This window comes from Nestor notabilis, unplaced genomic scaffold (genome assembly GCF_000696875.1).
Source record: "Nestor notabilis isolate BGI_N333 unplaced genomic scaffold, ASM69687v1 scaffold25066, whole genome shotgun sequence".
NCBI lineage: Eukaryota > Metazoa > Chordata > Aves > Psittaciformes > Psittacidae > Nestor > Nestor notabilis.
Window position 1 is genome coordinate 25,207 of NW_009933668.1, and position 17,150 is coordinate 42,356.

Sequence of the window (17,150 nt, forward strand, 5' to 3'; positions counted from 1 at the left end):
CCTCAAGTAGAGATAAAAGCATTCTGAAATCTTACAGAGACATGTTAAAACAAAGGCAAACTGCAGTCAATAGGATGCAAGACAGCAAGTCAAAATACTTATTCTTAAAAATCTTTCTCCATAAACATACAGTTTTATGATTCCAGTCTTAGGTTTTTGATTTTTAATACAACAAACAAGGAAACACCACCACACACACTTACCCTCATTGGATGAATATCTGCATACGGAGGTTTTCCTTCAGCCATTTCTATTGAAGTGATACCAAGGGACCAAATGTCTGCCACGCAGTTATAGCCAATTTCTTGTATTACTTCAGGAGCCATCCAAAACGGAGTTCCTATAACAGTATTACGTTTTGCCATTGTATCCTGTAATTATATTATTTATGCAATTAAAAGTGATGCTTGTTTTCAGATTCTTTTAATATTAATTCTATATTTAAAAGTTAAATTAGCCACCCAAAGGTTAAATGGTAGTGACTTCCAGTTAAGACCAAACAGATGCGGCCCATCTGCCTATAGAGGCCGAACATGTGACAATGACCATAAACCTCAAACGGAAGTTTAAAGTGGGCTCATCAGGCACTTAAAGTACACTGGGTTATAAAAATAAAAAACTAAAAACTAGATAGCCTTACAATACACTAAATACTCATTACGATAAAGAATGTTAGCCCTACCACTAGTCACTCCTCAGACACAAAATTCAAGGCATAAGAAAAGCAACATGGTTAGGAGCACTAAAGCATTTTAAAATTATCTTTCCACAGGTACTTACTGTTAACTGGCCAGCCACACCAAAGTCAGCTAACTTTGCATGTCCCTCAGTATTAAGAAGGATATTTCCAGCCTTTATATCTCTATGTATTTTTCTCATAAAGTGCAAGTATTCAAGTCCTTTGAGAGTAGATTTCAGAATAGTTGCAATTTCATCTTCTGTTAGCTGCAAGAAAACATAAAACCATTTTCAGGTATACACATAGAGTCCATATATTTGAACTATTTAAAATGTGATCATTTCATAATGATTATTACAAATAATACTGACAACATACCTTAGTTATTTTACACAGGAATACGCCCAATAGCATTTAGAGTTCAAAACTCCGACCTACTAACTTGATCCATACTGCTAGATTCTTACAAGTCTATAGAGCCCAATCAGAGCAAGCAAGCTTCAAAAATAGAGAAGGGACAGATTTATACAGATCAGATGGCAGAACATGCAGTATTCTCCTGCCTGTCAATCAAAAGTTACTACTCTTTAGATGTTGACATCCTTCATCAAAACAAAGGTAATGGTGGCCACCATTAAACTAGATGGTACATACCAGAACACTTCCCTGGAAAAAGATATAGCCCTTTCTCAACTGGGGAAGGCTGGAGCTATTCCTCAAACATCCATGCCCTTAAGTTCATTACACAGTTTGCCCAACAAACTAGCACAGTCCTACATTTGGAAAGAGATAAAAGGAATGCCATGTTTTCTTTATTTCTCAAATTCCAACATACGAAATGCCTGCTACGTCTACAATTAGTAGACAATTAGCAGTATCAAGCTTTTGTCCACCAGTTATTTCTAACCACAATACCATTAGTTTCTCATTGCCAGCAATTTACAAGTTAGAGGGGATGAATTAAGAGCTTCTCCACACGGGGGTGGGGGGAAACACCACAAAAAAAAAAAAAAAAAAAAAAACACCAAAAAACACCACCCACAACTACACCAAAAAAAACCTAACTCACACAAAAAGGAAGGGATAAAGGTGTACAGAAAATAGCCAAATAATTATCACAAAGCTTGTGAAAAACATATTTGGCAGGGAGACTACTTGCTAGTTATTATCTGTAGGGAGATAAAACAGCATGCACAAATACAAACACCCAAACAGTTCCCAGCTAGATTACAGAATTTTACTGAAGTCTCTCAAGTAAGATACTCTTTAGAATCATAGAATGGTTTGGGTTGGAAAGGACCATAAGATCATCTAGTTCCAAATCCCTGCCATGGGCAGGGACACCTCGCACTAAACCATGTCACCTAAGACTCCATCCAACCTGGCCTTGAACACTGCTAGGGATGGAACATTCACAACTGTGCTCCATACTGACACAAAGCTGTAGAGTTACACGCATACAGATGTGCCCCAATGACCATCCCCAAACCCTACTCAGGCCTGAAAACTAAGCTCTACCAAATAAGATGTCAGGGTATTCTTATGCCAATAAGTATTATCATTTGTTCCTTTAACTGCAAACAATTACAGAATGGATTCCAACCAGGTACTACGGGCTTTTTCTTACACCGTTCTTCTTTTCTTGTTGCCAAATGATGCAGAGAATGAATGCTCTCTGCATTTTTGGGTTCTTTTTAAATTACCTGCACTCAACAATTGCTAGATTATATCCTCATAGGAAAATACAATCAGATCGAATACATGGCTCTTCAATTTCAGCCACAAATACCACATTTTTTAAAAATATCTACTAACAATGTTGATTAGTTTGCTGTCTAGGCAAAGGTTTCCTGTTAGTTCTTAAGTGTAGATAACACACATGAGCTATAATATATCATGTTACTATCACAATATGAAAACTGTACCACTGAACCAGCAGAAATCTTAACATAACTGGCCCTAAATATATTTTATAAGGCATGTCACGTTTTAGTAAGCACAGCTACCACTATGTGAAGATAATGCAATATGTCAGCCTGCAACCTTCAATGTAGCTGCGGCCTGTTCTGGTCTCCAAAAAAACAAGTTCCTTTACATAACATTTACCAGTACATAATACTATCTTCTACAGCCATGCTGAATTTTTAAGAGGTTTCTTTATGTTCTTTACTGATAGCATGGCCTTTGGTTACTTCTGAGAATTAAGGCAGAATAGTTGAGGTTCTTGAGAACTTTAGAGTTCCCAAAATCAAAAATACATTTTGCATAGTATTACCCAGCTCTCCTTCATATCATGTTCACTGTCTACTCTTCAATCAGGATGAACAGAAATGTACTCTCAAATTAGTTAAGTAACTGAATACAGACTGAGAAACATAACTGCTAATCTGAAAGAACTGATAATTCCTGAATTTGAATTGAAAATTTAAAAAAAAAAAAAAACAAAAAAAAATGAAATTTTTTTGCAGAAAATTGCAACAGGGGTATTTATTGAACTCTGTACATGCATCACAAAGGAAACACTAAGAACTCTTTAACTTGACTTTTTAAGCAGACCAGACAAACTTCAGTTTTAAAGCTTAAAAAACACCTCAATGATTAACTAAACGCCCACTATAAATAAAGCGATGTAGACTGTGCAGTCCAAAATGCTTGTCTTATTTACTACTTGAATATGCTGCAGGATTCATGTATTATCACAAATGATACAATAAGCTGCAGATATCAACTAGCAACAGGATGACAGACATTTCATTACCAAAGAAAATACAATGGGGGAGGAAATATATGTTTTCATTTATGTGTTGCATAAACTACATGGACTACTAAGTCATCAACTACCACAGTTGTTTACCTTCATTACTCTACATCAATGCTATAGGAACACACGCTCCTGAACAAGTGTTATTAGAGAAACAGCTAATCTTTTGCAGGTACCAGCCCTCCCCCCGCCCCCAAGAATACTTCTCAGATTTTCATCAACATTTATTCTAGAATGCAAGCAAAAAAAAAATAAAAAAAATTAAAAAAAAAAAATCACACACACAATTCATTCCATGTGATGCAATTTCCCAAGGAAATACAAAGAAACTATTCATGCAACTGAAACACTGTTCAGTTACGGCACATCAATGCTTTAATGTAAGAGCTAAGCAAATGAACTTGACACATTTTTAGAAATGCAAGAAACTGCAACACTGAAGATAAATACTCTAATTTGGCTGCAACACTGGGTGGCATTTTTCCCCTCTTTCTCTATTTTTCCAATTCTACACAGAAATTAAATTAAGCAATAGCAATTCCTTCCAGTTTCAGTTTTGAAAGCGCTGGTACACATCCGCACCTCTCTCCAAAAAACACACTACTAAAAGCCCACAAGAAACAAAAAGCCCCACTCACAGTCACTCTAAGCCAACAAAATGACTCAACAGAAAGGAAAAAATGATTAGTCAGCAAGATTATCTGTACTTGAGTTGCTCATAACAAGTTTTAATTATTTAACAAGCAGAACCACTTCCCTATTCCCGCTTCCATCCAGTCTCATAAAACCTGGGCATGGAGCCCAAGGGCACAGTTACACATACATTTACTTAAACAGCAGTGCCAAGCTCCAATCCCTCATTTCACTGCAACCTATTGCAGTAATTCCCACCGTGTGTCGGTCCTTCCACTGAACAACTGTGACCCTCGTTAAAAATAAAACTGTCTGCCAAATTATTTTTCCCAACGAATCAGTTCCTTGATTCGATTCACGGCACAGTCAGTAAGGATGCAGCAGAGTAGGAGCTGCTCAAATTGGCACTGCTTTCCAAATAAGTTCATGTGTTGCTATGCCCACAGACCTAGTGACTTTTATAAACCTTCCCGTACGCAGGCAGAGGATAAAACTGATGGTGGCATTAGCTCCACACTCCACAGCAAGCAGTTACCGCCTCTGCTGCACATTATGCATTCCTTGCCTGCCATTTATCTCCAAGATCTTTCAGTGCTCCTATTCAGTGGCACACTGCTCAAAGATTTTATTTGTGCTACTTTATGCTGACTGCTATGCTGCTTCCAAGGACTGTATGCTAGGAAAACTGAAAACCCTGTTACACACAGCACAAATATGATGTCTTTCCCGGCATTGCGCCAGGGGCATAAAACCATCAATCTGGAGTCAAGCAAGAAGAGACTTTAAATCAACTATAAGATAAACTGAAGCATGTGACCATGGATATATAGGATACTGAGAGAATCATACAATCCCCAGCATGTGAGTTAGTAATTTTGTGAAGTACACAAACTGTGATTATCTGAAGACTCACACTACAGGCAATTTAAGCTCTGGCTATTAACAAATACTGTATCATGAACAGTTTATGGCATGCTGAGTGTAACACTTTCTGACAGAGCTTTGCCAAATCCACCCCAGTTCAGAAACAATACAATGTCCTGAATCTCCAAAGACCTTCATGCAGTTAAACTTCAACATGAACCAAAAAACAATCCCAAGCATTGATAACTTATTACCTGCTTTCATCTAGAAACAAGTGTGAGAAATTGTGATTAGAAGGGTCCTCAGAGAAGGTCTCTCTTTAGTAAGTTGTGTTCCTAATGAGGTTAATCCCTAGCTTTAGTTCTTGAAAAATTAGTGGTTAAACCACATGGAGATCTTTGGATTAGCTCTGGATAGAGAAGTGGTTTCGCAGCTGCATGCCAGACTCCAGCTCTCAAAAGGAGAGAGTAACAGAACAACCGTACCAAAAGGTTGACAAAGAAGCTATGGCCTGAGAATCCAGCATACCAGAAGAGAGTGAGTTCTAGAGTACTGCAGCATGACACACCATCTGGGGACCATCAATAAGAAAAAGCTGTAGCATGGCTACATGTTACAAAAGTAAGAAATATTTAAGTATTATCAAAATGCACAGAGTGGTCAGAGAAGCCCATAGGAGTGAATGTCACCTGTAAGAAGTAAAGGGAGAGCACAAGTCGTGTTTATCGGGAACATACACGCTTATAATCATCATCTGTATAACCTAATGCAGTCACTCCTGCTTACATTATTGCTACATGCATAATAATACACAGAGACAATGTTTAGCTTTAATGTCTTGTAATATTTAGGACAAAATTAATTTCCAGCCTTACTCAACAAGCCAGGAGAGTACACTCACCTTCCCTCAACAAAATTACCTTCTCAGAAAATGATGTACTGCCATATTGAACACTACCATGCAATCACTTGATAATGTTTTTTGTGCAGTTGAAGCTCTGTGCAGAACATACACCACCTATGTATGGTATTGAAAACACACAAATACAAAATTCTCAAAAAAAAAAAAAAAAAACCAAAACCTTCCAAAACCACAAACAGTATTTAACCATAGCAGTCTGGCAGCTGAGCCATACATAGACCCTTTCTTCCCTTAGTGGACATACAAAGCATTGCACAAGAAGTTCTAGTTACACTGGTTCCTTAGACCAAAACTGTCTCTTACAAATATTTTTGCACAATATTAATGGTATTTAAGTATTTTGTATGCTGCAAAGAAGGCAGACAAGTACCCTGGGCTGCATTAAATAAAGTGTTCACAGAGGTGGATGGTGGTGATCCTTCCCCTCAGCACTGGTGAGGCTGGCATCTGAGTACTGTGCCATTTCTGGGCTCAACAGTAGAGGGGAGACATGGGCACGCTGGAGAGAGTCCAACAAAGGGCCACAGGGATGATCAATAGACTGCAGCATCTCTCCTATGAAGGAAGGTTGAGAGAGCTGGGGTAGTTCAGCCTGGAGAAAAAGAAGCTCAAGGGGGATCTTCCCATGTATACAAGTATCTGAAAGAAAAGTGCAAAAAGGACAGAGCCAGGCCTTTTTCAGTGGTGCCCAGTGACAGGACCAGAGGCAGTGAGCACACAATGAAATACAGGAGGCTCCCTCTGAACATCAGAAAACACTTTTTTACTATGAAGGTGAGCAAACACTGGAATAGGTTACCAAGGAAGATAGGTAGTATAGTGCCTGTGTCCCTACAAGTGATTTTCAACTCACAAAACAAAACAGCTAAGTACAGACTTGGGCCATAATACACCTTGCCATAGCATACAGCTTGGCATCTACTTAATATCCAGTACTGTCGAGTTTTAAAAAGTAGTTCAGTGTTGTCATACAAGTAATGCCATTGATAACTCCACTCAGAATAATTAAAAGAAAATAATTTTTTTAATACTAGGGATGTGTTACAGTCAGTATTGCTGTTCTGGCTTGGATGTATGGTTCTTACCCTGTTCTATTCCTGATCAAACCACATAGGTATTATGTTTTCTGTTAAAACAGTTGAGTTATCTTATTCTGAGCTTTTAAACATACAGCACCATTCCTCCGTGAGTGTAACATGCTCTACACCTTGGACCTTAATACAATTTCACAGTAATCATCTTTCCACTTTGTTTCCAACATCCAGTTGTGTCAAGATCCTCACTTAAAATCTCGTGGAACATTTATCTGCTTAGTATCTTTGACTAGTTCCAATTCTGTACGCTGTGCCCCTTTGATGGGCTGATGCTACCCTCTAAATACGAGTCAGACATGAAGCAGGTTCAAATCTTTCATCATCAAAACCACATGCAAGTTATAGATTAAAATTAATATGAATGATAAAGATGAACAACACTACAGCCTACATAAAAATATTAGCAATGAAGCCTATCTTTAAAAATGGAAATTTGGAGCAAAGCAGATCACAGCAAGTTCCGGTGTTACACATCTATTAGAAGACCAGCTAATCCACATATTTAAGTCTAACTGGTTATGGATGTCATGCACAAGAGAGAACTAAGGGTGCATTTACACAGTCTAGCACACACTACCTAATCCATGCAGCTGCTGGGACAACTCATCTACAGGTTCTCTGCTCACATTCTCCTTCCTGAGGGCCCCTCTGAAGGGGTCTGGGTCAGCTGAATTGTTTTAACTGCCTAAGTCCATTCCCAGCTGCTCTTTTTACACTAATACATTCACATCAAGCCCGATGCTTCCAGGAAGTATAAGATTACTGCATCTAAACAGTCCAATCACATTAAGCACACTGGCTAAGTTCACTTCATGGCAAATAAAGGCACCATCGTATAATCATTCCTCCACCAGAAGCTATCAAGCTCTACCATCGCTGACCTTATCATTATCACATACCTCACCTACCTCCTTCATTTATGTGAAGACAAGGTGGTCTAAGAAAGAGGCCAAGATGCAGGAGAGATGAGCAAATGAGCAGGGGAGATGAGATGACAATTACTACAATACCCCTCACACCTATAATATTTGAAGTATAACTTATGAAATAAGGCAGAAAGCTTCAGAGAGAGAGAAAGAGTTGTTACACTTGCAGCTTTATCCTGAAATCAAGGTTAGATTCTGATTCTCACTGCCTGCTACTAACTTTAGTAAGACTACACTCCCCTGAAGCCACTTCCCTTGCTGAGGAATTACATTTTAGACAACATTTTTAAGCAGATCTGCACGCTCTGTGTGAAGATAGTGCTCTTCAAACACAAATCACAGCCTATGTCTTGAGTGAGGTACTAAATCATGACATCTAAATTGCTTAAAATGACAAGGTTTGGTCTAAGACTTTCAGTAATTGTTTCAAACTAATGGGGATAATCCCTTCTTCCTCCTACATTATAGTAAGAGAACACCTGAATATTACAGTAATAGACAGAATAAGAACTTGCTACCACAGAAGAACTATCAGTTTTACTCAAGTATACCAAGTTAAGCATAGGATCGTACAAAAGAAGGCAGCAAGTGTCATTCTTCTTACTGAGCCCAAGTTATGCTTCAAATAAAATCATGTGGAAAATGTAACATAACAATGACCATTCACTGCACAGGTGATGATCAGTGTTGATTCTTTCTAGATTTGTGGGTTTGACTACATAATCCCAGTAACTTTTGTATTGTTTATTGACTATCATGTGTAACAAACTCCATCTCCTCTTCTCAAATAAGCATTTTTATACTGGATAATTCGAAACAGTGAATCAAAGACAAATCAAAGTCTTCTACTTGTAGTTTGAAAATTGCTAGGCTACTATAGCCTAGCAGCAACATAAAATTATCTAAAACGTATCTAGTGGCTCATATGGAAAACTGCTCCAGGAAATCTCAAGCATCTCCCATGATCAATATTAGCTAGCACTAATAAGTACACTTAGAGAGATCAAGAACTGATTAGAATATAGGAGTCAGACTCCTTAGCCCTTACTCTTCATTACCAAGTTCCAGCTTGCTATAAAACATCTATGAAGTACTGAACTGGCTATCCAGATGTTGAGCACAACCTTGGAAGTAGCAGAGCAGTACAGAGCCTCTTCAGCAGTGTACCAAACAAAGATAACATGATTTTAATTAAAATTTAATTAAACCAGAATTTTAATTCTGATTCAGTAGCACAATGACACGTATTTGTCATGTCTACACACAGTTGGGATGAACAGCAATTGAGTTAGTTTGGTTCTTCAAAGTCCTTTTCTGACAAAGCATTGTGAGTAAGGTCAAGAACTTCAGTGGAAGTCCTCACCACAGGTCACTTAATACAACCACATGCCTTTCAAACCAGAAACGCTTATTTGAGTTTTCATTGTTGTATAAAGTTTAAAAACAATTTTACCATTATGTAAAACACACTTGCAAACAGATCACTTGGCTCTCAAGCTACACACCTGTTCACACCACCCCCATTGACAGCATCACCAAGGGAGACCTGGAATAACCTGTATTAGGTGAACAAGGATCAGCGTGGTAGCGGTCTTCATCCTGCCAGATAAGAAGAAAGCCTCAAGCAGAAGCAGATGCATGATCACCACCTTCCAGCAGGCCTGCTAACAGCAGCAAAGCATTAGTGGTTTCATGAACACAGCATCTCAGAGGAAGAAGGACTACTACCTGACAAAGGAGGTCAAGAGTAACTTTGCCAACAGGCCTCCTAATGTAGTGAGAGGAGCTTTAAACTGGGTTTACTAGGAAGAGAAGCCAAAGCCTTCAGGTAAGCAAAGGGGCAGAGAATGGGGAAGCACATACCAGGTAGGATTCCGGAGGAGGTTTTCTCACTCCTTTTAAGATAAAGTAGGGCAGACGGGTATATCTGAAACCCTGTGTACAAAAATATACAGCCTGTGATGCAAACAGGAAGAATTGCCAGCCAGTGCACAGCTGCAGACCTGTGCGCAGGCTATGAAGTCACTGGAATTAGACACAATGGGATAGCTCACACAACTAGAACACTGCGAGAGATGGATGCAGGCTCCTCACAAACCACAAGCAGGAAGGATGGGCAGGGTTGAGCTCTACACTTACATGCAGCTCTGCTACAGAAAACTTCAACGTGTTGAGAGTTTATAGGTAAAAAGGTGGATGCCATCACGGCATCTGCTTCAAACCACCCAATCAAAAAGGCGAAGTAGATGAAGTCATCCTCAGCACTGGAAGAAGCCTCTGACTGTAGGCCCATTGTTCACAGATATGTCAACCACCTCAGTACCTCCTTGGAGGGCAACATGGCAGGGTACAAAAATATCCAAAAGTGAGCAGTAATAATTTTTACTGTAGGTGTTGTACTGGCCCACTACAGGGAGTGTTCTACTAGTCCAACTACTCATGAGTAAGTACTCCACAGGGATGGCAGCAGCAGCCTTGGCAAGTGACTATGAGATGGTAGAGGTTAAGATATAGAAGGAAGCAACAAAAGCAAGCAGCAGAACCAGATTTCCAGACAGCAAACCTCAGGTTGTTAAAGGAAATAGTATGTGGGATCCCAGGGCATGCTGCCCTAAAGGGCAATCAAACCTCAAAGAGCTGGTAGAGCACCAAAGGCAACCACCTCAAAGTATGAAAACAGTCCTTCCTGACATGCAAGATAATGAGCAAGAAGAGCAGGAGACCATCTTGAATGAACTAGAAACTCCTGACTGAGCTGATGTGTTAAAACCAAAGCATATCAGAAGGGAGCGGGGGGGCGGAAGGAAAAAAGAAAAAAAGAAATCAGGCATTAAAAAAAAAGTTTTTTACTGTGAGGGTGGTGAGGCACTGGAACAGGCTACCCAAAGAAGTGGTAAATGCTCCATCCTTGGCAGCATTCAAGGCCAGGTTGGACAGAGCCTTGGCTGACATGGTGTCATGAGGCACCCCTGCCCATGGCAGGGGGTTGGAATTAGATGATCTTAAGGTCCTTTCCAACCCAAACCATTCTATAACTCTATATGAAAAGCAGGAACAGATTAATAAGGACATAGAAAGCAGCATGACCTGCTACTAAATGGGGTAGTCAATCTATTGACAAACAATGCAGAAATCTCCTAAGCATTTTCTTTGCATCAGTCTTTAGTAGGGTTTTTCTGGCCTAATAGCCAAACAGAATGTGTTAGGAATTACTCTAGTAAATTGGACAAATACAAATCCATGGAAGCAGATGAGATACATCCAAAGGTGCCAACCCAAGGCTACTTCTTAACAGCTTTACAAAGTTACAGCAATCGGGGATGTCACTTGTGAAACCATCTTCAAAAATAGCAGGAAGAATAATCTGAGGAATTACAGGCTGGCCAATTTATCCTCAGACCCCTAAACATCAGTCTCCGAACAGTAATACAGCTGACTAGCCCACTGATTCAAGAGTTACCAACAGAACATGGTCAGCAGTATATCCAGGATAGACTTGTCCATTGCCATAACTTCTGGACACTGAGATCAGTTAAAGAAAGTTAGCCAGCATAGAAGGGATTTCAGTCTTTGTGTATGGACTGGCTGGCTATTCATTAATGCATACGAGCTCAACTGAGGAACTTATACTAGGACAGATGCTACTTAAACAGAAAACATAAGAGAGTCATTAGGTCTTAGATACCCAATTTACAGCTGCAAATCACATGTACTTTAGTGCAGCAAAGGCCAAACTATGAAATTACTGAGAAACATGACGTCTTAAAAATACAAAAATAACATTCTTATGAGCAAAGTCCTTCCAGCCCAGAGAGGGGACACCTGGACCCCCACGGTAGCATATAGAAAAAGCAAAACCAGAAGGACATTCAAACACAGCATCTAGAAGAATCTAGAGATTCAGATACACTATTAACTTGAATTACTGGAGCTCAAACACATGAAAAAAAGAAAAAAGCAATTAGCTAAGGAAACATAAGAGATGATAATCAGTAAGAATACATGAGGCAATGCATATGCAATTGACAAACAAATTGATATGTGAAGGAGTCACAGTTTAGATAAAAGATGAAGGACCTCTGGACCCAAGCAGCATACCACCTGTACAGCAGCACATTGCTACACTTGTCATTTACAATACTGTCCCAAATAAGGTTTTGTCTGACAAACCCACTGCACAGCCACTATGTGTTATGCTACAGCCACGAATTTGGCCCCCGAAAGACACAGGATTAGAATGACCCAGATAATCCAGTAGAGCAAGAGCACCCTAAATTATCAATAGAGGCAGAGTTGCTGGTGTGTGAATACTCTCCCGTATGTTAATAGCAGCCAGGAGGACTTAAAGTATTGCTTCACATTGTAATTATCTCATACTATTGCAAGCTGCCACTGAAAAAGTCAGTCTCATTCCTTCTTTTCCTTCCCTTTCCCCACTGTTCATTCCTAATGTCTCTCTTGCATCAGATCAAGCCACTGTCCTGCCATTAAGTCCCAAGTTAGCTTACAAGTGGGTGGGAAGGATAAATTAGAGTAGAAAAAGTTCTCCCATCAGACAGGCCATCAACCTTATCCAAGATTACCCTACAGCCACACAATCACAGCATCTGAGGCATGGAAAACAACAGCAGAACTGCCCTCTCTGGTTGCAATCCCCCAGTTTAGCTGTACGATACATGTATCTCCCAAATCAGTCTCTGAGAAAAGCAAACAAAACTAGACACACAGCTTTTTTACCTTGGACTGATTAACACCACACTTCCGATGAGCTAACAGGCACCATAAGCTTGCTCTAGTGCTGCTGATCTGCCTGGCACACTAGAAGGCTTCAAGGCAGAATTCCAGGGGTCGATCTAACTTCAAAGTAGTGGCTTGGGCATCTTGGACAAGAACCTACTCCTGTCAAGCTGAAAACCTCTGTATATGAATAGGCTCCCAACAGTCTGTTAAATAAAAACAATTATTTTTGAATTCTGCTTCCCTCATTTTTTGTCCATTAAAGTCCAGTGTTGTTTATCTTCTAGACAAACAAAATTTTTGAAGACGGGGAACCACAGAGACCAGAAAAGATGATTGGTAAATTCTTAGTTTGAGATAAGCAACAAGGGCAAATGCACAGTAATGTTTTCTCACCAAATGCACAGAGACATCCACCTTTTCCTATGACTTATTTTGATATGATCATAGAATCATTTAGGTTGGAAAAGACCTTTAAGATCATTGATTCCAAATTATAATCTTAGTGACCACTGCATTAAAGTAGGGGTTCCTACTTCAACTCTCTCCTCCTCAAGTTTCTTTTTCTTATATACAGAGAAGCAGAAAACAAACATTTTCTTGGCCCAGCCAAGCCAGTCTTCATTTGACAATTTAGGAAAATTAAGGAACACATAACCCTGTGTGTCTAGGCCTAATCAACAAACATTTTGACAAAGTAGAAATCAATTCCCTCCTAACTTCCAAGTGAGGACATTTCTTTTTTTCTTGTGAAAAGTACAGTGAAACCACTTCTTATTTCCATTAAATAGATGCGTGTGTGTATATATACATACACACTTTTTTAACAAAATGATGAATTACTTTAAGCAGCCTCATTCCATTAACACAGTCACAAACTTTCCATCACACAGCAGTCTTGGTGATCAGATCACTCTTCCACAAAGAGCAAGAGAAATCAAACAAGTCCAAAGCCTCTGCCTCAATCTTCCAAAACTTGCAAGACATACACATGGCAAAATGAGAAATGAAGGAGTCTGCTTTGGGATGTTTTTGTTTATTTGTTTGGGGTTTTTTGTTATATGCACCAGAACACACCCTCTCCTAAGCCAAAATGAAAGTTCTATCTAGGTTGGTAGCCTGTCTGAATGTAAGCACGTCAAGTAAACAGTGGTAGTTGTCTGCTTCACCCTCCTAGAGATAGGAGCATAAGCATTTCCTGCTCCAGCCACTAAATACCTGTGTTCAGCCACAGTAATTTTTTCCTGGTCTTACTCAATTGCCTTTTGAAAATAAAACTTGTAGCATCTAATAAGATCTATAATTATACAGTGGATGTCATCATCACATGTTGAGAAAAAATTTTTACTTTGGATCTACTAACTCTTATTTTGTAATAAACAGTAAGATACAGCCATATCTTAACTCACTTTCTTTGTGCTACTCATGGTTTTCAAAACCTTCCATCACATCTCTCCCTCCAGCTACCTCTTCTCAACAAAGAAGTATCCTATCCATTTAATATCTCCTTCTAGACAAGTATTCTTAACTTCTGAACACCTGTCACCTTTCTCTAACTTTTGAAGTTCTGTATTGTCCTTGATACTGTTGTAATCTTTGGCAACCAGTGTAATTGTTCAATTATTTCTAAACATTAGGCTGAAGTGCTTGTGAACCTGTATATAAAGGCTTTGCCTCCCCCACCAAGCCAAACATATCTCTTTACATTTACTTATATTTATTTTCTCAGTCAGACACACAGTACCACGAAGTCTTTCAAGCCTTTCCCTGTTTTTACTACTAGGAATATAACCTCTCTCATCAGTATTTCTACCCTCTTGCCCAAAAAGGATAGATAGCACAGACCCATGTAGTACTGCCAAAATGAACTTTTACTTACACCCTCTTTTTTACATTTAATCCAACTACTCACTTATGATAGAACTCCCCATTTACTCCACTACAGGTGTATTTCTTGAAAAGCCTCTGACATCGAAGTCTGTCCTTTCTGTACTAAGCACACCCAGACCAATTTTACGTTACTGCTGTTGTAAGCCTGTTAAGACTCTTCCATACAACCCTTGTTTTGGTTCCCTCTCACACTCCTTAACTGATATGCCTTCTCCTTCTCATTCCTTAAGTGATACTTCTCATGCTCCCTAATTGCTGAGAGACAGCAAGACAATTCTATGCTTGTTTCCAAAGCATGCATGCACTAAATGGCCTGCTGACACACTGTGAGGTGGAAGGGGTAGAGCGGAGAAGTTGCCAACAGTTTTGCCTTATACAAAACTGTAATTTTCAAGAAACTTAAAGGATCATCATATTTCAAAATGCATTGGCTTCTGCTGAAGATTGCTCCACAGGTAGTCAGCAACTGCATGTGCTTGTTTCCTAAGGAACCAAGGCACACATATACCCCTTGGCATCAAGATCTTATCTCGTAACTGTGACTTTTATTCTGGCTTCTTGTCTTAATTCACAGTTTAATTTTAATAAGTGTCATATATTGGGGGGGGGAGGGGGAACAAAAAAAAAACTCACAGTTTTATTACGAAGTCTAATGATGTCCGAAACAGAGCCAGCTCCACAATATTCCATAACAATCCATAGATCTGTGTTCTTGAAATAGCTGCCATAGTACTTGACAACATAGGGGCTAGATTGGGGGAAAAAAAGTTAGATAAGTAGATGAATAAATTAGTTTGACAAACTTCAAAGTTACAGCCAAAACCTTAAAAGATTATCCTAAAAAAATACACAAATAAGAAATTAGTATCTCCACAAAAGAGAGGAAATGCAAAGTAATTTCTGCATCCTTGCAGACATTTGATATTAAGGCTTCCATTCCTACCATACTAGAATACTAGCAGTCATAGGATGTACCATTTGTGAACAAGTATAAGATAACAGTCCTTCTTCAGAACTATGACAAGATTATTCACTTTTTAAAGGTCTGTTCCTGCACGAAAAAGGCAACTGACAGAACTCTATTTTGGAAGTTAACTAGTCATTAATTATGTGCTAGAAAAATCCTTACTGATCTTCTGAAAGAGGTAATTCTGAATTCACAAGGCCTAAGACATTTACAGGAAGTACTAACCTTCAGGACTGTCAGTACAAGTAAACTGAAGCAAGCATGGAGAATTCTAAGCAGAGGTAAGTACTCACTCTTTCAACAGTTTATGTAGATTATTTGTACATCCTTAAACCCAAGCTAAAGATAGCAGGAGGTCCACAAAGTAGTTCCTTTAAGTAAATTGTCCAACACAGACTGTTTTAATTTTCCATGTAACAAAAGTTTGCAACTACATATATTTCAGCTATATTCACAAGTACAAATCCATTTTCACATACACTCTGAGAAAGGGAGTAGAACTGTCATACCTACCTGTCACATTGTTGCATTATAGAGATTTCTTTAATTATTTCTTGAAGATCTGACTCCACAGGGACCTGTTTAATTGCTACAACTTGTCCAGATTCTTTGTGTATTGCTTTAAACACGCTACCATAAGACCTAAAAATAAAAGAGGGATTTTTTTTTTTTTTAACCAAGGTAGACTGCTTCTCACATCCATTATGCAGAACCTCTAAAAGTCACAGAAGCCATATATTCATGCAGAAGTTTGAAGGGTTTTTCAGGCTGAAAAAAATTCGGTTCTTTGGGGACATCAGGAAAGCCATGCCTCTGAATAATAAATCTTTATCAAGATGTAGAGTATCTAACTCCAGGCACAACACCTTTGCTGTGTTAATAAACAAGGGACAATCAAAAAATGCATAAATACATATGGGGATACATGGAAGTTTACTGATACGTGCATTTGCTTTATTATAAAAACTTGTCTAAAAAAGCATTCCTTAGGACTACCACTCTCTTTGTAATTTAATATTCCAGTACATGCTTTATATGCCTTTTCCCTCTGATTCCATCCCCTTATAAATAGCTGCACTTACCCTTCACCAAGTTTCTCCAGAACATCAAAGACTTCTTCAGGCTGCTTAGTTAAACTATCTTCACTTAGCTTTTTCAGTTTGCTAAAAGAAAGACAAAAGTTACTTATTTGTTGGGGGGGGGACTCATGCAAATTTTCATACAAGTGAGCAGACAGGGAAAAATAAGTATGAAGAAAAACATATTCCAATGAAAATAAAATTCCTAATTAAAGGGCAGCAATAATGCTTTAATCAACCATCACATAAGATGGAGAAAGTTATGACAATGTTTGTCATTACGATTTTCCCACTGGTTTGCTCAATTAAAAGCAGCATGTTCGTGTCCAATTCATTGTCCAAACCACTTCCTTTGCTGCAGTAGGAACAGCCACAGAACACAAGAAAGCTTACCTTTCATCAAAAAGCAGCCAGCATGCAAACACATGCTCATTACTGCCTAGAGTAAGCCATGTTGTTATCCAAGATAAAGTAGAAAATCAGTCCTTCACCCACATGAAGTATCCACTTTCTACTATACCACTCATAAGTCAGTGAATTACATCAAGTTAAAAGCAGAAACCAGTGAGTCAAGACGACTTTGGGAGCATACGGTAGC

The 17,150-nt window shown here is 38.9% G+C and overlaps 1 protein-coding gene across 1 annotated transcript; it reads right to left on the reverse strand.

The window, feature by feature from the left end:
- Positions 1-203: 203 nt before the first annotated feature.
- Positions 204-16,636, reverse strand: LOC104401343 (serine/threonine-protein kinase 3; the record flags this gene model as incomplete). Its single annotated transcript, XM_010016997.1, has 5 exons — positions 204-371; positions 781-945; positions 15,140-15,254; positions 15,987-16,115; positions 16,556-16,636. Coding segments are annotated over 5 exons (658 nt in total), but the record flags the coding sequence as incomplete, so codon positions are not given.
- Positions 16,637-17,150: the final 514 nt, after the last annotated feature.